At 42.8% G+C, this 23,577-nt stretch overlaps 1 protein-coding gene across 4 annotated transcripts in view; it reads left to right on the top strand.

Annotated features, from left to right (window-relative positions):
• The window catches only part of SLC12A7 (solute carrier family 12 member 7), a 357,234-nt gene that overhangs the window by 289,601 nt on the left and 44,056 nt on the right, over positions 1-23,577 (top strand). For all 4 annotated transcript variants that reach the window (XM_054018253.1, XM_054018254.1, XM_054018256.1 and 1 more), the window contains 3 exons: positions 10,882-11,077; positions 16,030-16,199; positions 16,396-16,527. In XM_054018253.1, the coding sequence (XP_053874228.1) occupies positions 10,882-11,077; positions 16,030-16,199; positions 16,396-16,527 (498 nt within the window). The remainder of the gene's footprint in view (positions 1-10,881; positions 11,078-16,029; positions 16,200-16,395; positions 16,528-23,577) is intronic.

Here is a 23,577-nt window from a genome sequence, read left to right as displayed (position 1 = left end):
AGCATGCCTGTTATGATACATAAGGCACAATGCATCTGTGAAAACTCAGCGCTTGCTAACAAGTACTCTGTCACAGTGAAAGATAAATTCTATGCACTTGGCACTCTCCTGGATGACATAGTATTAGCCTGGACTGCCATAAGCACAGTTATCCAAGAAGCTGTAAATGCCATCCCACAATCAAAACGCTACAAGCAATACTCGGCTATCCAATGAGACACTTCAAATTTTGCAAAAGAAATCTGAGGCCAGACAGAGCCATGATGACACTGAATGTAAACATTTACAAGATAGTTTATAAGTGAAAGCAAAAGCGGATTGTGAAGCTTATTTTGAGAACATGGTAGAAGAGGGAATAAGAGCTAATAAATTACAATCTGCGTTCAGAGCTATTCAGTCATTTTGATCCAAAACTGGGCTTCGCGCAGGTCTGTGCTGGTAAACAAGGTTGATGGTAGCCATCTGTCTTGGATGGTTTAGACACAACATATCCTGCATCTTTGCAGAGGGTTAGACTAGATGACCCTTGAAGTCCTTTCTAACCCTATGATTCTATAGTATAACATTCTTAACCCAAGAAGAAATGCAGGGACAGAAAGAATATTATGAGTCTGCATTTTACCATCCTGAAGAGACTTCATGTCCAGATCTGGATCGTTTAGCAGTAGATATAATCCCTAACCCCAAAAAACTGTGTAGATGCACCTACATTGGAAGAGGTTCTCTCTGTCATAAAGAAACTGTGAATGCTGCCAGACCTATAACACCTGAATTTCTCAGGCACGTTGTAGAGCCCATGAGTGTAGCATTACACCAACTTTTTTTAGGGCTAGGACTACTGGGAAAGGTACCAGCAGATGGAAGAAGAGGGATCATTATCCCACTCTATAAAGGGAAAGGCCTATGCATGGAGTGTAGTAGTTATAGGCCAATAACGCTGCTCTCTGTGCCTGAATGAATCTTCACACATGTCCTATTCACCCAGCTCCAGACTCTCTTTGTGAAACTTCATTCCCCAGAAAAATTGTGTTTCACTGCTGGGTGATGTACAATGGATATACTTGCTCTCCGTCTTTTATCTGAGATCCATCTTGAATTTAACTGGCCTTTCACAGCAGCATAAGTAGACCTAAAGGCAGCTGTCAATAAAAGTTCCTTATAGAAGGCCCTACAAGGCATCATCCAAAATGAGGCAGCTGCCGTTGAGCTAATGGTTTCTTGGATAGAAACAAAAAATGCAGAATGTCAGCTCAAAAGTTGTGATACAAGACATCTTTATTTCCAGACAAACCATAAAAGTAGTGGATGACTTTATCTCTCTAGGCAGTAAACTGTCATCAAACAGGTGCAGCTAGCCAGACATCCTAAGGAGAATTGATTTAGCAGCCTCAGCTATGAAAGACCTGATTATGGTCTGGAACTGACAGGAGGTGAAACTATGTACAAAAGTATGGATTTTTCAAACCTGCATACTTCACTTCTGATCCTTTTATATGGGATCTGAAATTTGGACATTGCTTAAACAAGACATCAGGAGGCTGGAGTCATTTCATATGCATTATCAACAGTGACTACTGGTATTAGTAACAGGGATGGATTGTTGAGAACTCACCTCGAGAGGATTGAAGTCATCATTGGTCACTGCTGGATGACCCCTTTTGCTCATATTGCCTGCATCAGCTGCAGACTCCACATACATTGAGCACTGAAATCAGACTTGAAATCAGGAGGGGTCAACAGACTGCCTGGTCAACAGACTGGTGGTGGTCATGCCATCTCCCACAATTAACCTGGCAGCACCAGATCAGTAATAATCTAGTGATGCTCTTAGATGCCAGGAATAAAGCTGTACAGCGTGGTCATGGACATTTGGCACTACAGACTTCCACTGTGTAAGCATGTTGTTGTTATTACATACATGTCTTAGAATCACTGCATGGTTTTCCATCCACATGTTCTTAAAACAGTATAGAGTCAACATCCTCTCCTATGCAGATGGAGTTTTTGGTAGATGGGTATCATTCAACATAGCGTTCCAGTAACCATGAGGTCCTTGTTCACTTTTAAGTCATTAAATTGAACCCCTTTCCCCCTTTTAAAATGATTTACAGTTTTCTACACTCACTATTAAGATCGCCTATCATGAAGGGGATGGAGAAAGGAAAATTCTATCTCACCTGCAAATTTTCTAGAAAATTCCATGTCCATCTAACTCCTCCTTGGAGGACTGCTTATGTCCAGAGTTTTTCTAGCTATTAGCTTGTTAACACACTCTTCCATTTCAAATTATTTATCCAAAATGTCATACTATTTCATTAGAGAGACAAAGTGGGTGTGGTATTATATTTTATTGGACCAACTTCTATTAGTGAAAGAGACAAGCTTTTGAGCTTACATAGAGCTGTTTTTCAGGTCTGGAAAAAGTACTCAGAGTGTCACTACTAAATACAAGGTGGAACAGAATGTCAAAGAGCTCTGTGTAAGCTCAAAAGCTTGTCTCTTTCACAAAGAGAATTTGGTTCAATAAAAGATATTACCTCACCCACCTTATCTCTCTATTATCCTCAGACCAACACGACTACAATAACACTGTAACTGAAATGTCATATCAGAGCTCAGCAGCAAATGGTTTGAACTGAATAGCGCTTTTTCACTTTTATGTAGTTTACAGCTTTGGAAATTATCTTTTTGGATTTTCCTTGCTGGGAGGTGATCCTAAATCCAGACTCACAGAAAAGATCTGTGCTGCCTCCAGTTGTCATCGAGACAGGGAAAAATCCACTGCGAAGATGGTTTGATATGGAGGGTTCTAAAAAGAACATTTTACAGATCATAGAATCGTAGAAGATTAGGGTTGGAAGAGACCTCAGGAGGTCATCTAATCTAACCCCCTTCTCAAAGCAGGACCAACCCCAACTGAATCATCCCAGCCAGGGCTTTGTCAAGCCGGGCCTTAAAAACCTCTAAGGATGGAGATTCCACCACCTCTCTAGGTAACCCATTCCAGTGCTTCACCACCCTCCTAGTGAAATAGTTTTTCCTAATATCCAAACTAGACTTCCCGCACTGCAACTTGAGACCATTGCTCCTTGATCTGTCATCTGCCACCACTGAGAACAACCTAGCTCCATCCTCTTTGGAACCCCTTCAGGTATAAAATCCCCCCTCACTTCTCTCTTCTGCAAACTAAATAATCTCATTTCCCTCAGCTTCTCCTCATAAGTCATGTGCCCCAGCCCCCTGATAATTTTTGTTGCCCTCCGCTGGACTCTATCCAATTTGTTCACATCCTTTCTGTAGTGGGGGGCCCAAAACTGGACGCAGTACTCCAGATGTGGCCTCACCAGTGCCGAATAGAGGGGAATAATCACTTCCCTCGATCTGCTGGCAATGCTCCTACTAAGATAGCCCAATATGCCATTGGCCTTCTTGGCAACAAGGGCACACTGTTGACTCATATCCAGCTTCTTGTCCACTGCAGCGCCGGCTCCAGGCACCAGCCGAGCAAGCTGGTGCTTGGGGCGGCAGCTTGTAGGAGGTGGCATTCCGCCCAATCTTAGGGCAGCATGGCCGCTGCTTTTTTTTTTTTTTTGTTCCGCTCTGGCCGCCCTATAGGGGGCAGCGGCGTGGAGGACGGGAGCGCCCTGCAGCAAGCCCGGCAGGGCAGCCCGCGTCCTTCCCTCCCAGCCGAGCAGAGCAGTGCGGAGCCCTCCTGGCAGGGGGCACGGTGGGAGGGGCCGCATGGCAGCGCCCTGCTGAAGCCCTTGCCGCCCCCTTTCTCTCTCTCCCCCCACTCCCTCCCCCTTCCCCCGCTAGCCGGGCACATCTACAGGGCACGGAATCCCACTCCAACCTGGCTCCGTTTTTTTTTTTTTTTTGCTTTGCTGTTCTGGCCGCTGCAGTTTTTTTTTTTGCTTAGGGCGGCCAGAAAGCCAGAGCCGGCCCTGGTCCACTCTAATCCCCAGATCCTTTTCTGCAGAACTGCCTCTTAGCCAGCCTGTAGCAGTGTATGGGATTCTTCCATCTTAAATGCAGAAATCTGCACTTGTCCTTGTTGAACCTCATCAGATTTCTTTTGGCCCAATCCTCCAATTTGTCTAGGTCACTCTGGACCCTATCCCTACCCTCCACCATATCTACTTCTCCCCCCAGCTTAGTGTCATCTGTGAACTTGCTGAGGGTGCAATTCATCCCATCATCCAGATCATTCATGAAGATGTTGAACAAAACCGGCCCGAGGACCGACCCCTGGAGTACTCCGCTTGATACCGGCTGTCAACTAGACCTGGAGCCATTGATCACTACCCATTGAGCCCTACGATGTAACCAGCTTTCTATCCACCTTATAGTTCATTCATCCAATTCATGCTTCTTTAACTTGCTGGCAAGAACATTGTGGGAGACCGTATCAAAAGCTTTGCTAAAGTCAAGGTATATCATGTCCACCACTTTCCCCATATCCACAGAGCCAGTTATCTCATCGTAGAAGGCAATCAGGTTGGTCAGCCATGACTTGCCCTCAATGAAACCATGTTGACTGTTCCTGACCACCTTCCTCTCCTCCAAGTGCTTCAGAATGGATTCCTTGAGGACCTGCTCCATGATTTTTCTGGGGACTGAGGTGAGACTGACTGGTCTGTAGTTCCCTGGATTCTCCTTCTTACTTTTTTAAAGAAAGGCACTATATTTGCCTTTTTCCAATTGTCCAGGACCTCCCCCGATTGCCATGAGTTTTCAAAGATAATGGCCAATGATTCTGCAGTCACATCAGCCAACTCCCTCAGCAACCTCGGATGCATTGCATCCGGCCCCATGGACTTGTGTATGTCCAGCTTTCCTAAATAGTCCCTAGTCCTTAACCTGTTCTTTCACCACTGAGGGCTACTCTCCTCCTCCCCATACTGTGCTGCCCAGTGCAGCAATCTGGGAGCTGACCTTGTCTGTGAAGACGAAGGCAAAAAAAAGCATCGAGTGCTTTACCTTTTTCCACATCATCTGTCACTAGATTGCCTCCCACATTCAGTAAGGGTCCCACACTTTCCCCCTTCTTCTTGTTGCTAACATACCTGTAGAAACCCTTCTTGTTACCCTTCACGTCCCTTGCTAGCTGCAGCTCCAATTGTGCTTTGGCCTTCCTGATTACACCTCTGCGTGCTCAAGCAGTATTTTTATACTCCTCCCTAGTCATCTGTCCAAGTTTCCACTTCTTTTAAGCTTATTTTTTGTATTTAAGCTCACCAAAGATTTATCTGTTAAGCCAAGCTGGTCGCCTGCCATATTTGCTATTCTTTCTGCACATCGGGATGGTTTGTTCCTGTGCCCTCAATAAGGCTTCTTCAAAATACAGCCAGCTCTCTTGGACTCCTTTCCCCCTCATATTAGCTTCTCAGGGAATCCTGCCCATCAATTCCCTGAGGGAGTCAAAGTCTGCTTTTCTGAAGTCCAAGTTTTGTATTCTGCTGCTCTCCTTTCTTCCTTTTGTCAGGATCCTGAACTTGACCATCTCATGGTCACTGCTGCTCAGGTTGCCACCCACTTCTACTTCCCCTACCAATTCTTCCCTGTGTGTGAGATAAGACAGAGTATTTCCTTCTGCTTACTTGATTGAAGTTTCCTTATGATTTTCATTTGTAGCTTCATGTAGAGTCCTATGTGTAGATCCATGTTAACACATCAGTAATCTAATTGAATAATGAAAACGTGAATAATTGCCATGAGGTCAGCATATGAAAGAAAAGGTTGCAGCCTTCTTGCCAGGTACAAACAGAAAAAGTACTCTTGGTAGTGGACGCCAGATGGACTTCCATGAGCAACCAAGGATTTTATGTGATCCCCTGGTTATAAAATTGAATAAACAGCAGGTACTCTGTCCTTTAACTGTTATACTGTAATTGATCTCTACCAGTTCTTCCATTTGGCTTCCTTTTCCTATAGTAGAACCTCAGAGTTATGAACACCTTGGGAGTGCAGGTTGTTCATAACTCTGAAATCTTCTTAACTCTGAACAAAACATTGTGGTTCTTCTTTCAAAAGTTTACAACTCAAAAAAACATTAACTTAATACAGCTTTGAAGCAGAAGAAAAATGCTGCTTTTAACCATCTTAATTCAAATGAAACAAACACAGAAACAGTTTCCTTACCTTGTCAAATATTTTTTTAACACTTTCCCTTTATTTTTAGTAGTTTACATTTAACACAGTAGTGTACTGTATTTGGTTTATTTATTTATTTATTGTTTCTGCTGCTGCCTGATTGCATACTTCCGGCTCCAAATGAGGTGTATGGTTGACTGGTCAGTTAGTAACTAAGGTTCTACTGTATTTCAATTTTATCCAAGTTGAGTTTCTCATCCTGGTCCCAGTTCGGAGCATGACAGTCTGAATATTTATTTATATTTATGTTTATAAAACATATTCTACTTATACATTCTAATAGGTATTGGCACATTCTTCAGCTAAATACAAGTACTTCCTTCTGTTCACTTTTAGATGAACTGACCCTATTAATTTGTGTCTTAGTATTAAGGAGTAAATCTAATTTTCAGATAAAGGAGGTGATAATTATCTCATTAATTGGATTTCTTTCCATGTAGGCTCAAGGGTTTCATTATTCTTTGTCCTCTCTCATTTTTTCTTAATATTTTATTTTGTGATTTGATAGCTGAAGCTAAATTTTCATGGAAGGAGTACAAAGAGTTTATCTTCAAAATTAATTGTAACAAGGTGCAGATTAAGATTTTTTGGATTTTTTTCTAACTGAGATTACTTGGGGGTCTATAATACGATGATGATGGAATAATGTCATTTAAAAAGAAATTCAATTACTGAGCTTACTGCCATATTTCAGAAACTCTAGGGGTTTATAAATCTTATTAAACGAAGGCTTCCACCCAGAACAACAGATGAATTTCTTCTAAAATATCTTAGTAAAAGCAATATGAAACTGAATTGATTTATCAATATGAAGTTTTAATGAATTTTTTCAGTGTAATGCATTTTTTTTTTTTTTTATCTTTAAAAGAAAATATAATCTAGAACAGTGTTTCTCAACCTGGTAGGTTAGCACCTCTGTAAAGAGCACAGGGTATAAGAGAGGAACACTACCCTGGTCATTATCCACGATGTGATTATATTAAACTACTAGAATTATACAAAAATTAAGTATGGATATCACTTCTGATTTTTTATTTTAACCAATAAATACTGATAAAATACCCCTGAGATAGATAAAATATGAAATCTGTACTTGTCCAATAAACACTGAAAAAGGTCCAGAAATGGTTAATTATATCTATGTCTACAGAGCAGTAGTATACAGGAGTGTGATTATTAAAGTACATTAATGTGTTAGCATTAATTGATCTGCGTAGACTGTGCTTTTGCACCGAAGGGAATATTACAAAGAGATTATTCATTACAGTAATATATACTATATACTGTAATATTATACTGTGTATAATATACATTATTCATTAAACCCCCGATTTTTGACATCTATATAAAATTCAAAAATTGCTAAAAATGACCCTCTCCAAAACAGGATGAATAAACCCAGAAAAACAGAAGCTTTAAGTATGGCATAGTACATAGCATTGGTCTGATTATTTACTTACAATAAAACAGCTCAAAGTTTTCTTTTAAAAAGTCATTGCTTTGTCCTAACCTGGCAGAATTTGAAGCCAGATATAAAAATAACAATTTTAGGGAAGACTTGCTCCACTTGCATTCCTAAAAGACTCTTGGTATTTGTCAAACTTACAAAAGTATTCTCTGTAGACATCTGTCCTGTGCTGAGTACCTATTCCATAAATTAAAATACACAACAGGATGGAATGTAAAGGACAACTAATACACATACAAATAAATATTCACCAGACCATTATTTCACAAATGGTGCGTTGCGGGAAGGTCTAGATGGGTTTTGTGTGCCAGGAAGGTCTAAGCCCCATGCTCTCACTTCCTACAGGCAGCAGCACACAGGAAGCACTTCTGGGGCACAGGTAGGGCAGGATAGGCTGCTGAATGTCCATTTACTGGCTCCAGCCCCTTCTCCCACACTGGTTCTGCTGCCCAGATCGCACTCTCACTTCTCCTGGGCAGCAAGAACAGTGTGGCAAAAGTAGCCAGAGCCAACAAGTGGACAATCAGCCATAGGATTCCCAACTGTCCATTCACACAAACCCAAACACCCTGGCCCCACACCTGCCCCACCCCTTCTCCAAGGCCCCATCCCTGCTCACTCCAGCCCTCATCTCTCCGTCACTCGCTCCCCCCCACCCTCACTCACTTTCACTGGGCTGGCGCAGGGGATTGGGGTGCAGGAGAAGGTTCAGGGTGTGGGCTCTGGGGGAAGTTTGTGTGTGGGAAGGGGCTCAGGGCTGGGACAGGGGGTTGTGGTGCGGGAAGGGGTTTGGGATGCAGGCTCCGGCCAAGCGGCACTTACCTTGGGTGACTCCTGGAAGTAGTGGCATGTCTGGCAGTGTCTCATAGGTTCAGGGGCAGCCATGTGGCTCTGTGTACTGCCCCTGCCTGCAGGCATTGCCCCCACAGCTCCCATTGGCTGTGGTTCCCTGTTCTTGGCCAATGGGAGCTGCTGAGTCAGCTCTCGGGATGGGGGCATTGCACAGAGACCCCGTGGCCATGCCTCCTCCTAGGAGCCTCTGCTGGACATGTCGCTGCTTCTGGAAGCGGCGCAGAGCCAGGGCAGACAGGGGAGCCTGCCTTAGGCCCGCTGGGCCACTGGACTTTTAGCAGCTTAAAATCTCCCAGATTGGCTTCAGTAGCCTCCAGGAGATCAAGCCTGATTTTGGGAGACTCCCGGTCACGCCGCGAGGGTTGGCAACTCTAAGTGGGAGTGATCGCAGCCCAGCCATGGGGAAAGAGAAGGGTCAGCTGGGACTGCAATAGGGAAGGGGCACGGATAGGACAGCAATAGCAAGAGGGCTGGGGGAGCCGAGCAGGGGGCTTGGTCTGGGAATGGTGGAGCAGGAGGCAGGGATGGGTAATAGTGGATCCCCAAAAAAGACAAAATGTGGTTGGAAGGTCACCTTAGTAAGAAGTTTGGGAACCACTGCACTTGACTCATTCAGCCTTCAGCCCATCCCTTCTTATGAAGCACAAGAAAAAGAGTGAGCTTTGCAGCATACCTATGAGCTAGCAAATTAGACAATGCCAGATCGAGGTCAGGAGTGCATTCCAAAGTTAAGGAAACTTCATGGAGGACACCCTGCCAACAGGCTCTCTGTCATTTAATCAAGTGGGCTCCTGCTGAAGTGCCAGTGCTGATCTCAGTTGTGACCGTATGACATGGGGGAAGAGGTGATCTCTCAGGTGACAAATCCAAAAATATTTAGGGCTTGATTGATCAAAACTGATTCCTTGAATTCTACCCAGAAGCTTATTAGAAGCCAATGTGGATCCCAGATCTTAGAACGCCTGTTTAATGTGTTTCCAACATGTAACTGCTGAATAAATTAATCATGGCATTCTTCATTAGCCTACACTTCTTATAGTTCTAAGGGACAACCTAATGTACAGTGCATGATAGTTGTAGTCTAATATTGAGGTGACAAAACATGGATAATTATGACAAGGACCTCTTCTCATGAGGCACAGATGGAAAAAAGCTCTCTTGGCCACGTCAAAGTGCAAAGTAGAATCTAATAACACACCCAAATTTATGCAGATATGTTATTGAGGCAGTGTGCCCTTTATTTATAAGAGATGCCATAATAAATTCCTCAAAGTCTTTCAGCAGCTTTTCCCAGCCCACCAACAATATCTCTTATCTTGTCTGGATTAAGTTTCAGACAGTAAATGGAGACTTACTCCAGACATAAATCAAGAAGCCCCAATCCAAGCTTCGATTTCATTTTGACACTCGGTAATTCCATATCTCCAGCTGGGTCAGTTTTGGAGACTTAGAGCTGATTACCATCAACATGCTGAATGCCTTTACAGCACATGCATCCTTATTAAGCCTCCCAACAAACTCATATACACATTAAACAAGAGCTATGACAATATAGACCCTGTGGCACTGCTTGGGAGAAGATATTCTGGGCAAAAGAACAATTAAAATTAACCTTTGTTAAGATAAGAATGGAACAACTCAAGTGAAGCTTCATCCACTTGTGCTATCATGTGCAACAATTTAAGAAAAGCAGTGGTCTGAAAAGCTGCTAACAAAAATCATCAGCACAAACATATTGTCTTTATCTGTTGGTAGAAGTTAACACAACTAGTGCAGTTTCTACTCCATGCCCACAACTCAGTTGACTTGGAGGTAAGGAAATCAGAGGACTCTCAAAGCCCTCAGATTTGCACTGCTACAGCCTTCTCAATGACCTTCACCCTGAATCAGAGGTTGGATACTGGTCAATAGCTAACTAAATTGTTAATACCAGAAGTTGCTTTCTTGAGCATTGGCCTCACAACAGTTTCTTAAAGAGCTCCTGGCATCCTTCTCCATTTTCCAGAAATACTGGATATCCCAACCTATCATGGACCCAGTACCTCTCTACTGGCCTTCACCAGCCAACAAGGTTATGCAAACAATGGCCAGCAATAGCCCACACCAAGCATTACTTATTATCAAATGCTGGGCAAAGTGACTCAAACACTGTGTGCTACTCATATTCCATTTCCCCTTAAGAAACAAAGACTTCTGTGTGCACAGAGTGATTTTAAAACTTGGGTTTTACAGTTATCATAGCACCTTGTTCATTCATTGGGTTGAGTGAATAAAACAATATTCCTTGATGTCATATTCCAGTGTACAGCATCTTATTGGTGCTTTAGTGCAGCGATTTTCTATGGTATTTATAATTATTTCCTTTAATATATTCCCACATGTAATCTTCAATTTCTTTTTTTTAATAGAATATTAAATCCTTAATGGGGGTAGAAAAGACCAAAGGATTTTGCCAAATTGTGGTATCTCCCAGTTTTAGAGATGGAATGTCCCATTTGATTCAGTCTGCTGGTCTGGGAGGGATGACGCATAATACAGTCCTGATGGCCTGGCCACAGTCATGGAAACAGACCGATAATCCTTTCTCATGGAAAAATTTTGTTGGTATGTATTCTCTTAGTTTTATTTATGCCATTTTAATGAAAATATATAATAGTAATGTATTTTAAATGTTATTTTGTAAATTTGTTACCTGGAAAAACAAATGTAAGAGATTTATATGTAGTTCTACTGTAAGAGCAACTCAGAATAGTAGGCTAATGTTCATAGAATCATAGAATATCAGGGTTGGAAGGGACCTCAAGAGGTCATCTAGTCCAACCCCCTGCTCAAAGCAGGACCAATTCCCAACTAAATCATCCCAGCCAGGGCTTTGTCAAGCCGGGCTTTAAAAACCCCCAAGGAAGGAGACTCCACCACCTCCCTAGGTAACGCATTCCAGTGCTTCACCAACCTCCTAGTGAAATAGTGTTTCCTAATATCCAACCTGGACCTCCCCCACTGCAACTTGAGACCATTGCTCCTTGTTCTGTTGTCTGCCACCACTGAGAACAACCGAGCTCCATCCTCTTTGGAACCCCCCTTCAGGTAGTTGAAGGCTGCTATCAAATCCCCCCTCATTCTTCTCTTCTGCAGACTAAACAATCCCAATTCCCTCAGCCTCTCCTCATAAGTCATGTGCTCCAGACCCCTAATCATTTTTGTTGCCCTCCGCTGGACTCTTTCCAATTTTTCCACATCCTTCTTGTAGTGTGGGGCCCAAAACTGGTCACAGTTTTCCAGATGAGGCCTCACCAATGTCGAATAAAGGGGAACAATCACGTTCCTCGATCTGCTGGCAATGCCCCTACTTATACAGCCCAAAATGCCGTTAGCCTTCTTGGCAACAAGAGCACACTATTGACTCATATCCAGCTTCTCGTCCACTGTGACCCCTAGGTCCTTTTCTGCAGAACTGCTTCCTAGCCATTCGGTCCCTAGTCTGTAGCAGTGCATGGGATTCTTCTGTCCTAAGTGCAGGACTCTGCACTTGTCCTTGTTGAACCTCATCAGGTTTTTTTTTGGCTCAATCCTCTAATTTGTCTAGGTCCCTCTGTATCCGATCCCTACCGTCTAGTGTATCTACCACGCCTCCTAGTTTAGTGTCATCTGCAAACTTGCTGAGAGTGCAGTCCACACCATCCTCCAGATCATTAATAAAGATATTAAACAAAACCGGCCCCAGGACCGACTCTTGGGGCACTCCGCTTGAAACCGGCTGCCAACTAGACATGGAGCCATTGATCACTACCTGTTGAGCCCAACGATCTAGCCAGCTTTATATCCACCTTACAGTCCATTCATCCAGCCCAAAGTTCTTTAACTTGGCGGCAAGAATACTGTGGGAGACCGTATCAAAAGCTTTGCTAAAGTCAAGGAATAACACATCCACTGCTTTCCCCTCATCCACAGAGCCAGTTATCTCATCATAGAAGGCAATTAGGTTAGTCAGGCACGACTTCCCCTTGGTGAATCCATGCTGACTGTTCCTGATCACTTTCCACTCCTCTAAGTGTTTCATAGTTGATTCCTTGAGGACCTGCTCCATGATTTTTCCAGGGACTGAGGTGAGGCTGACTGGCCTGTAGTTTCCCGGATCCTCCTTCTTCCCTTTTTTAAAGATGGGCACTACATTAGCCTTTTTCCAGTCATGTTAGTCCCATTGAGGTCAATGAAAACTGGTGGGTGCTCAGCACTTTTGAAAATCAACACACTTTATTTAGATGTCAAAATATGAACTTCAAAGCCTAACTTTAGGCTCCTATTTTTGACAGTTTGGGCATAAATAATTATAAAATTGTCCCCTTCTTATTCAAGAAATTTACTACTTGTGTGCATTCAAATTCTTACCAAATTAATTTATCAGCCTTTACTCCTTTTAGCCTGCTGAGCCAACACGAATAAGAAGGTGAAGCAAATGGATTCTGTTCTTTCTTGTGCGTTATCATTTGAATTGATTATTAAATCAGGTCATCTAGTCAAATTTATAAATGTACCGCAATCGTAATTCCTAACAGCACTCAAAACTCCTGGCCCAGAAACCACTGCAACACAGAACAATGGCTGACTGTTGAAGTGCTCTTTCAAAACTTTCTTCAATTGCACAGTTCCTTGTTAAGCACTTGTAATAGCCCTCATGTCTCACTGTTCAAAGTCAACAGACAGCTGCTCCACCTCTGCTCTCCACCCTGCAGCAGCTTTTCCCTCATTTGCCTCACAGATATTATGCAGGACACAATAGGCAGCTATCCAGTGGGATATTTTTGTCACTGAGATCCATTGTATTGAGTAAACACCTTCAGTCTGTTAAAAGCACATTCAACTGTCATTCTGAACCTGCTGAGATAGTAGCTGAATCATTGCTTGGTGCTGTTGAGGTAGCCAGCGTACAGCTTCATGAGCCAGGGAAACAAGGGATAGACTGGGTCCCCCTGAATCACTATTGTCATTGCCAGGGCCGGCTCTAGGCACCAGCAAAACAAGCTGGTGCTTGGGGCGGCACATTTTTAGGGGCGGCATGGCCAATGCCAGAATGGCGCGCGAAACAGCTGATTTGTGCGCCACTGCTCCCCCTCCCTCTCAGGTTTGAGAGTCTGGGAGGGAGGGGAGACTCCGAGTGGCCGCGGCACACGTGCTGTTTCTCCCCCTCCCTCCTAGGCTTGAGAGCCTGGGGGGAGGAGGCAGGGCTGGGGATTTGGGGAAGGGGCGGAGCTGAGGCGGGGCTGGGGGTGGGGTAAGAAAAAAATGGGGGTGGGGAGGCGGCCAAAATTGTTTCTGCTTGGGGCGGCAAAAATCCTAGAACCGGCCCTGGTCATTGCCATATTGTCAGTGGTAGTCTGCCAGTTGGGAAAGAATGTCCCTGCTTGCAGCCTTCTGACCAGTCCTGTGTTTTTAAAGATGCAAGCACATCTTCCCTGACCAGTCCACAGTGATATTGGTGAAGTATCCCTGGTGATCCACCAAAGCTTGCATATCCATAGAAAAATAGACCTTTCTTTTGATGTACTCTGTGCCAACATAGGATGTGTGTGCCATCTATCACCCCCCCGCAATTTGGGAACCCCATTTGCTGCAAATTCATCCACTGTGTCCTGCACATTGTTAAGAGTCACGGTCCTGCGCAGTAGGAGATGATAAATAGCCCACATGACAACAATCACCACTGTAGATTTTCCAACTCTAAAATGATTTCCCACTGACCAGTAACAATCCAGTGTTGCAAGCTTCCAGAGTGCAATCAACACTCACTTCTCCACTGTCAATGGAGCTCTCAATTTTAGTGTCCCTGTTCTGCAGGGTTGTGGTGGGCTCAGCACATAGATCCAAGGATGTGGCCTTTCGCATCTGCCGTTTGTCATTCCACACCTGAATTATGATGCGAACCCATCAGTCAGTGCTCATTTCTCAGGCCCAGAAGTGGCACTCCACTGTCAGCATGAACTCCATCAACAATCTTGAATTGTTGTTTGCTGTGTCCCTGAGCAAACTGTTTTTGGAGAAATCATCATATCCCCCGTTCTTGCAGTACTTCTTGTGGGTCTGCAAATACAGGAGACTTGTGTGTCCTGTATTTCCAGTGTTTGAGAGAATAGTGCAGACTTCTGTGGGACTCCATGTGTCTGTCAAAGATGATGGACACCAAAAAGTGCTGAGTGAGTTTGTGGGAAATTTTTTTTAAAGCACAAAAATTATGGGATATGAATAGCATTATGGGATGGAAAAAGTTGCATGCTGGAAACTTAACTCCTAGCTCCCAGAGATCTTTGGGCAAGTCATTTCCGTCCCACAATACATTGCAAAAATGTCCTAAAAGGCACTATGGCAGATGGTGGCACATGGTACACTGATACCTACCTGTGATGAACTGCATTGTGCATTGACACAAGCACTCCTAGTGAGTGCACGCAGTGCCAACACAAGCAGCCAATTATGCACGATATACAAATTTTGACAGCTGAATGCCGACATAACTTGCATCAACAAAAATTTGTAGTGTAGATGTGGCCTATAGCTATACACATTTATTTAAGCAGTTATATAGCTTCACATACATTTATTCAGATTTTTATGTTTTAAATCTTATATTAGAAAATGGTGAATGTCACGTTTCTTATTTACTAGATGATTATTAAATTTTTACTCATGATTTGTGTCAAGCTGCTTTTGGATGGAAATTGGAATTCAATTTAAAATGAACAAAAACATGATTTCCAAATTTTTTTTATTAGTTAACTAAAACTAAAGTGTGTTGAATACAAAAGAAGAAAAAGTAAGTTTGTCAGAACATGCTTTGCATTGAAAACTAACTGGTTTATTAAACAAAGTATTAACTTTAGTTAGTGAACTGAACTAATTGTTTCTGGTCATCATGTCCATCAAGATTTTTGAACTAGTTGATCTCATCCTCTTGCAACTAGTTTATATTTAGAGATTAGAAGAGGGTAACAAGTTTTCCTGCTTTTTCAATTTCCAGTTAATTTCTCAACTTTGAACTGATCTAGTTGAAAAACGGAAAAGAAAGATAGCATTCTCTCTGCACCTGTGGAAGAGGATACTGCTGTTAAAGCCGATTTAACACTTCAACAAACTCTGTTTCCAGGTGCTTAGCCAGAGACTTCCACCAGTTCTGTGGTCTGACTTTCTTTAAAACTTCAGCAGCACACATATACTGTGTCAATGTTCTTTTTTAATTTAATTTACATTATTTTAAATTAAGGTATTAATATAGGTTGGCATATTTTCAGATTTCAAATAGGTTTGTTTTTCAAAGAAAAATGTATTTAAATTAAATAAAGAAATCTGATTTAAATTAAAAAATCAATTTTGAAAAAATCATTAATTTTTATCCACCTTGTGTGGATCTGGATGTGTGAGATTGCTGTCTTTGCTTCCTCGCTTAAGCAGGATCGGCTTTTAACCAAAGTTATCCTCTTTCACAATAGTGGCATTGTGCATTTTGGCCATCTAATAGTCTTCTTCAGCAACTCCCAATTTTCATTAAAATTTTCTGATTTCAGATACAGTCCGAGAAACAACAGCGGCACAACAAGCTCTACTGGTCGCTAAAAACATTGATTTGTTTCCAACAAATCAAGAGCGCTTTTCTGAAGGGAACGTAGATGTGTGGTGGATTGTTCATGATGGTGGCATGCTGATGTTGCTTCCTTTCCTGCTTCGACAGCACAAGGTACAGTATATGACTCAAAAAGGGAAATCTTGTCTTAGAAAATGAGCAGCAATGACATTTCTTTCACTAAGCATTACATAAAATTACCAAATAAATTCTTGTATACTTTTTTACTTAGCTGTTTAAAGGATTCTGAACAGAGGGGGCAAAAATTATTTCTACATTTGTCATATAAAATGTCTTTCCCCTTAAATAGGTGTGGAGAAAATGCAAAATGCGTATCTTCACTGTTGCCCAAATGGATGACAACAGTATTCAAATGAAAAAGGATCTTCAGATGTTTTTGTATCATCTTCGACTTAATGCTGAGGTGGAGGTTGTTGAAATGGTAAGCTCCTGTATATTTTGCCTGTTACCTGAAAATCTTGAACTAAACTTGGAGGTTCTTCCTCAGACTCCTGGTATTTCTTTTGCCTAATGACATTTGGAGGGTAAACTAAGTAAGGGATCATAGTATTTGGCCTAAAATGGCAGGAAAAGCAAATTTTAATGTTCCTGCAGCAATGTTAACTCAACCACATAATACATCCTATATATTTTATGGTGTATTTTTTACAATATAAGCAGTAATAGGTCAGTTTAACACACATATTCAAATACTGCGCGTATGCAATATGGTTGAGTTAAGGTTGCATATTGTACCTTAATGTGTGTTTTCTGAATGAATTTGTTAGTCTCTAAGGTGCCACAAGTACTCCTGTTCTTTTTGCGGATACAGACTAACATGGCTGCTACTCTGAAACCTGTTTTCTGACTGTGATTTTAACTGGGCAACCTTAATATTGCATTACCATAAATTTTTGTATTTCATTTCCTAGTTACAAAATACTCAAAATTAAGAAAAGAGAGAATTCATGTTGCCTGTGCAATCTCAATTTGACCCCCTTGTATGTATGTCTTATGAAACATGTTTTAACTACATTATCACAAACTATTTTTTCCATAAGTGCACAAGATGGAAAGCATTCACTGAATGAGCAGTGTGACAGACCCAGAGCAGTGGGGTACAGGAGTCTGGTAGAGGGCAAATATACTGGTCACTGGATGAGTAGTTTTCTGTTCCCTAAGTGACCAGAACAGGGGCTGCACTAGAGTAATCAGGAACCGGCTAGAACCAGTTAAGGCAGGCAGGCTAATTAGGACACCTGGAGCCAATTAAGAAGAAGCTGCTAGAATCAATTAAGGCAGGCTAATCAGGGCACCTGGGCTTTAAAAAGGAGCTCACTTCAGTTTATGGTGAGAGTGTGAGGAGCTGGGAGCAAGAGGCGCAAGGAGCTGAGAGTGAGAGGGTGTGCTGCTGGAGGACTGAGGAGCACAAGCGTTATCAGACACCAGGAGGAAGGTCCTGTGGTGAGACTCAGGCTTGGTCTACACTAAACCCCCAAATCGAACTAAGGTACGCAACTTCAGCTACGTGAATAACGTAGCTGAAGTTCGAAGTACCTTAGTTCGAACTTACCTCGGTCCACACGCGGCAGGCAGGCTCCCCCGTCGACTCCGCGGTACTCCTCTCGCCGAGCTGGAGTACCGCAGTCGACGGCGAGCACTTCCAGGTTCGACTTATCGCGTCCAGACAAGACGCAATAAGTCGAACCCAGAAGTTCGATTGCCAGCCGCCGAACTAGCGGCTGGGTATAGACGTACCCTAAGGAAGGTGTTTGGAGGAGGCCATGGGGAAGTAGCCCAGGGAGTTGTAGCTGTCATGCAGCTGTTACAGGAGGCACTATAGACAGCTGCAGTCCACAGGGCCCTGGGCTGGAACCCGGAGTAGAGGGCGGGCCCGGGTTCTCCCTAAACCTTCCAATTGACCTGGACTGTGGGTTCTTCCAGAGGGGCAGGTTTCTGGGCTGTTCCCCAACCCACATGGTGAATCTCTGAGGCAAGAAAATCCACCAATAAGTGCAGGACCCACCAAGATAGAGGAGGAACTTTGTCACAGCAGCTATTCAAAATTTTGTTTTATCCATAGAGTTTAATGTGTGACCCCTGTTTTGTTCACTGTACACCATTCAAACTCTCTTATGACAGAATTATGAATTTCCTCATAGCCTTTTCTTTGGCACTGATTAGAATAAGTATTGAAATGCTTCAGAAACATTAATTAATTTTCATAATACCCCATGAGACTGGGGCTATTATCCCCATTTATAAATTCAGGCACAAAGAAATTAAGGCAAACATTGTCAAAAGTGTCCACTAATTTTGGGTGCCCAATCTGAGATGATTATGGCCTCATTTTTAAGTGATTTTAGCATTGTATAGCAATTTCTATGTTCAAAGCACAGCTCCAATTGACTTCAGCTGTAGCTGTGAATGTTCAGAACTTCTGGAAATCAGGCCCCAGATACCTCATTTTGGGCTTAAAAAAAAAAAAGAGGAACACACAATTAGTGACACCTGTGAAAAGTTGGGTCTACATGACATGCCTAGTATAGGAATTCACTGGCATAGATGAGGATTTGAAACCAATTATCCAGGGCAGCATTCAGTTGCCTTACTATAAGACCATTATTTCTTTTCCTGTAATCCCTTGCCTCATTGACTACACACCTTCCAGTTTCTGCAACAAATGAGGCAGGAGAACAAACAAAGAACAATAGCATGTGATCACTACGCACATGGGGGGCTGAATTAGGGTTGCATTGTCATAGTCAGGAAGGAGACATGCTGTAGTGTTCTGTATTAGAGTTTCTTAAGGGCTGATGGCTTCATGTATTAAATTGCTGTAGGCCAGACAGAAGGTGACAAAGATGGGTATATCTAATGCCAAGTCATCATCCACCATGATGGGACAGACTGTTCTAGCCAATAGGAAATGATAGAAAGTTGTGGATGCTGCTATGTGAGAGCTTGTGATGAGCAAGGAATCAAAAAATAAGTTCTAAATGTCTCCTTTCCCAGCCAGTCCCATTCTGCCCCCAACTCTGGCTCACAGTCTCCACATCCAGTCTCAGTATTTCCACCCCTACTCTCAGTCTCCCCACTAGAATCCATGTCTTAATTCCCTTATTCCTTCCAACCCTAGGCTCCTTGTCCCTGTCTGCTTCCAAGCCAATCTCCCTCTTCATAGAACCATAGAATATCAGGTGGAAGGGACCACAGGAGGTCATCTAGTCCAACCCCATGCTCAAAGCAGGACCAATTCCCAACTAAATCATCCCAGCGAGGGCTTTGTCAAGCCTGACCTTAAAAACCTCTAAGGAAGATTCCACCACCTCCCTAGGTAACCCATTCCACTGCTTCACCACCCTCTAGTGAAAAAGTTTTTCCTAATATCCAACCTAAACCTCCCCCAGTGCAACTTGAGACCATTACTCCTTGTTCTGTCATCTGGTACCCCGAGAACAGTCTAGATCCATCCTCTTTGGAACCCCCTTTCAGGTAGTTGAAAGCAGCTATCAAATCCCCCCTCATTCTTCTCTTCTGCAGACTAAACAAGCCCAGTTCCCTCAGCCTCTCCTCATAAGTCATGTGCTCCAGCCCCCTAATCATTTTTGTTGCCCTCCGCTGGACTCTTTCCAATTTTTCCACATCTTTCTTGTAGTATGGGGCCCAAAACTGGACACAGTACTCCAGATGAGGCCTCACTAATGTCAAATAGAGGGGAACGATCACATCCCTCGATCTGCTGGCAATGCCCCTACTTATACAGCCCAAAATGCCGTTAGCCTTCTTGGCAACAAGGGCACACTGTTGACTCATATCCAGCTTCTTGTCCACTGTAACCCCTAGGTCCTTTTCTGCAAAACTGCTTCCTAGCCATTCGGCCCCTAGTCTGTAGCAGTGCATGGGATCCTTCCGTCCTAAGTGCAGGACTCTGCACTTGTCCTTGTTGAACCTCATCAGGTTTCTTTTGGCCCAATCCTCTAATTTGTCTAGGTCCCTCTGTATCCTGTCCCTACCCTCCAACGTATCTACCACTCCTCTCAGTTTAGTGTCATCTGCAAACTTGCGGAGAGTGCAGTCCACGCCATCCTCCAGATCATTAATGAAGATATTGAACAAAACCGGCCCCAGGATCGACCCCCTAGTCCACCTCCTTCTCGGTCCCAATCTACTACCTCCACCTTCCTTTCCCTCTTGTTCCTTCTGCATTCAGTCAGGCAGCTTCCTCCTCCACACTACCTGGGCCCACCAAAGGAAGCATTGAGGGCATAAGAGAGATTGTCTCCCTGCTCTCAGTTAGAGTTAGAGTGCCCAATGGAGAGCAGGAGCAGGAATTGCAGGAAGTCCTTCTCAGCCCCTGAATCTCTGGCGTGGAGCATGTTCAGTCCCTCTGTGGTAATGGTGCATGTGCAGTCCAGTAAGGACATAGGAGCTGTGAGGGGATGGAGCATGCCTAGTACAGAAGGAATTTTCTGATAATCTAGCTGCCAAATTCTAAGAGCATGACCTTTTTCAAAGGTTTATAACTTGGCCAAATTTGGGCAGATTTTCACAGGAAAGGAAAAGGCACATCCCTGATGACAGGATGACACCTCTGCCAAATTTCAAGCCCTTGCTCCAAAGCATAGAATTTTCTTAACACAAGCAAAATGTATTTGGCTACCTATGCCAACCTATCATAAATAAAATAAAATTAGACAAAAACATTGACAAAAAGATTCACTGCCAACAAAGGAATCTCCTACCTCTTAGTTTTAAATTCCCACTCAACATCAATGGTTTCTTGATCAAGGGTCTCTAACAATATATATTTTTTTTAAATAAGTTGTCATTTTACCCTCCCTCTCCCTCCCCCCACCCCAAGGCGGTATTTACCATCAGCTCCAAAAGTGTCTCCAAAACATTTTCCCATTGATTTTCACCAACATATAGGGGCATGGACCTAATTTAGAGGTTTCAGTTTCTCCATCGCCTCAATGAGCAATGCCAGTGGAAAGTCAAGCAGAGAAGGCTCAATTTTTCCCTACTAGGCAGAGACAGAAATAGCTATGTGTGGTTCCAAGCTATTTTAGCCACAAAATTATTTGAAGATTCCTTGAAGCAAAAATGCACAATCCTGTCCTCTGAAGTAAGCAAATCCTGATTAAGCCAAGTTGTTTACCACCTGAAACTGCTTCTTTAGTTGGAATTTTGCAGGTGCTTTGGTGGAGGTGAAGAAACAGAACCACAGCAAAAGTTTGCAAAATTCTTTATGTTGGTCAAAGTGTCAGCAAGATTTCCAACACCAGCAGTTTACCCATCTTCCTTCTTGGTTCATGAGTTGCAGGTCTCCAGCGAGGATGAAGTTGCAGAGATGATACTTAAGAGCCACTCTCTGGTTACTCAAGGATAAAAAATTATTAGAATGTCTTAGAGGCCTCATTGGTAGAGTGTCTCTCAGCAAAACGGTATTCATTCTGTTCACCTTCTGAAACGTAGTAGGGTGCCTCAGCCTCTGAGACTGTGCAATTAAAACAGCTCCTTCATTCCATAAGGGAGAGGTTTCCCTGGATGTGGCATGACATGGGTGCCATCTCCATACATTCCCAATCCAGCCCAAGCATAAGATTCAGAGTGAGCCAAAAAACAGTTTCATGCTTGTCATTTTGCCAATGAAATTATTATTATGCTTCCCTACCTCATATTTGCAATCTAATCTACATCTGTAGAGTGTCCAGAATAGCCTTTACTACTATGTCAACTACCTTAACTGCCAATCAATTAATGAGAGAAAACCTAGTGTAGATATACTCTTGGTGTGAATTTTCTCATCGTGTTAGGTTTTATGTCCAGTTAATTTTCTATGTAGTTTTTGTTGGGTTTCTCATGGTAGATTTTTCATAGGAAGTCTTTGAAATTGGGGTCTGGTTGAAATTAGTCCTTGTCAGTCTGACCTTTCATTTTTTTACTCATCTTTTAAGAAAAGTTATCGAACTACACAAAATTTATACAGAGGTGTATCCTGAGTAGATCCAGTACATTGTGTATTTTTTAAAAATTGGATTTAGGGTTATTCTTAGTCATTGTCACAACTTGGTCCAGTCCTAGTCTCAGAATGAACACCAGTCTGCTATGGGAGAGACCCAGTGTTGAAGTCTGGGTAGTAACTGATCACTGTTCCTAGTTCTGGGTTACTTGGGTGTGGATTCCAGGAGCAGACCCTATGTTTGACACTCCTCTTCGCAGTGGAGTCTCCATAATTCCTTTGCCTAGACATGACTAGTGCCTCAGCTGTTCTGAATCCCCTAGTTGCTTAGACACTTTCCCTCCAGAGTCCACCTAGCTGTGTGAGCTGGTTTCCATAGTGACACCCTTCAGGGACCATATGGAGACACACAGGCTTTGCAAAGGAATTTCTTAAAGGTGTGTGTGTGCACACACACACACACACACACACAAAACTCATAGACTGCTCAAGAGACTTCTATGGAAAAAGCAAGAAACACCTGAACACAATTCTCTCCCTCAAAGTCCTCACTACTCTCAAGCATCTTTTGGAATTTGGGCAGTGTCTGGGAAGCCATGGCCCCTCTTCTGTCCTCCTACTTGGTCTTCCCTTTCTGGCATGGCTCTGGCCCCCTCTGCTTAAAATGGCTTTTTACAGCTTGACCCCATTTTTCTTTCTGTCCTTCCTCTGGGTTTTTTTATTCCCCTTCAAGTTGAGTTGGTGGCAGAAAGAAATTTAAAAATCAGTGGTTCAGCCTGTTGCCCCCATCTTGGTAAGGCTATTCAATTGTTCATGGCCCGTTATGTTTCTGTTTCATTCAGAGTCAGACATCTGGGCACCATCTCCCCTAACATAAGAGTGCTGATGCAATCCAACATGGCAGTTACAGTATACAGTGAAGGACATAATAAAAGTTACACTCAAAACAGAGGCTAAAATACAACATGGTTTTCATTAAATCAGACTGGGGACACAGACATAACCTCCAAACTGTACATGGAGGTATTTCATTATTTTAAAATTATATCAGTCTTGATGTTATTGTTTTATTGCACTGGAACGCTAGTGGAGGGAGGAGCTATAAATATTATTAGCTTTATTATTTACATTCAGCTACAATGAAAGTTGTATACTGTATGTTCTACTTTCCCTCTTGGCAGTCAGATTGACACTATTTAAAAAAATTAAGTTACTTACTTTACCAGCAGCTATTGCCATCAGACTATTCTTCTCTACACAAATACCCAGCTTTCCTCAATGCTGACACAGACTTCAATGGCTTAATCCAAAAAAAAAAAAAAAAATTCAAGTCAATTAGAGTCTTCAAATGTACTTCATTAGGGTTTGGATCAATTGGTCACAGAAATCTTATTGAGAAAGGAAGTACACAGTCAAAACACCATTATCGACTTTCACTTCAAGAAAATAGTCTCCCCAGTGCAAAAAAAAAAATCATCTTTCAGAAGTCCTTCTTCTTCGAGTAGATGTCTCTCTGAGTGCTCCACC

This window comes from Malaclemys terrapin, chromosome 2 (assembly GCF_027887155.1).
Source record: "Malaclemys terrapin pileata isolate rMalTer1 chromosome 2, rMalTer1.hap1, whole genome shotgun sequence".
Taxonomy (NCBI): domain Eukaryota; kingdom Metazoa; phylum Chordata; order Testudines; family Emydidae; genus Malaclemys; species Malaclemys terrapin.
Note: the sequence above shows the minus strand (reverse complement) of the source record. Positions and strands in the feature narration are given on the sequence as shown.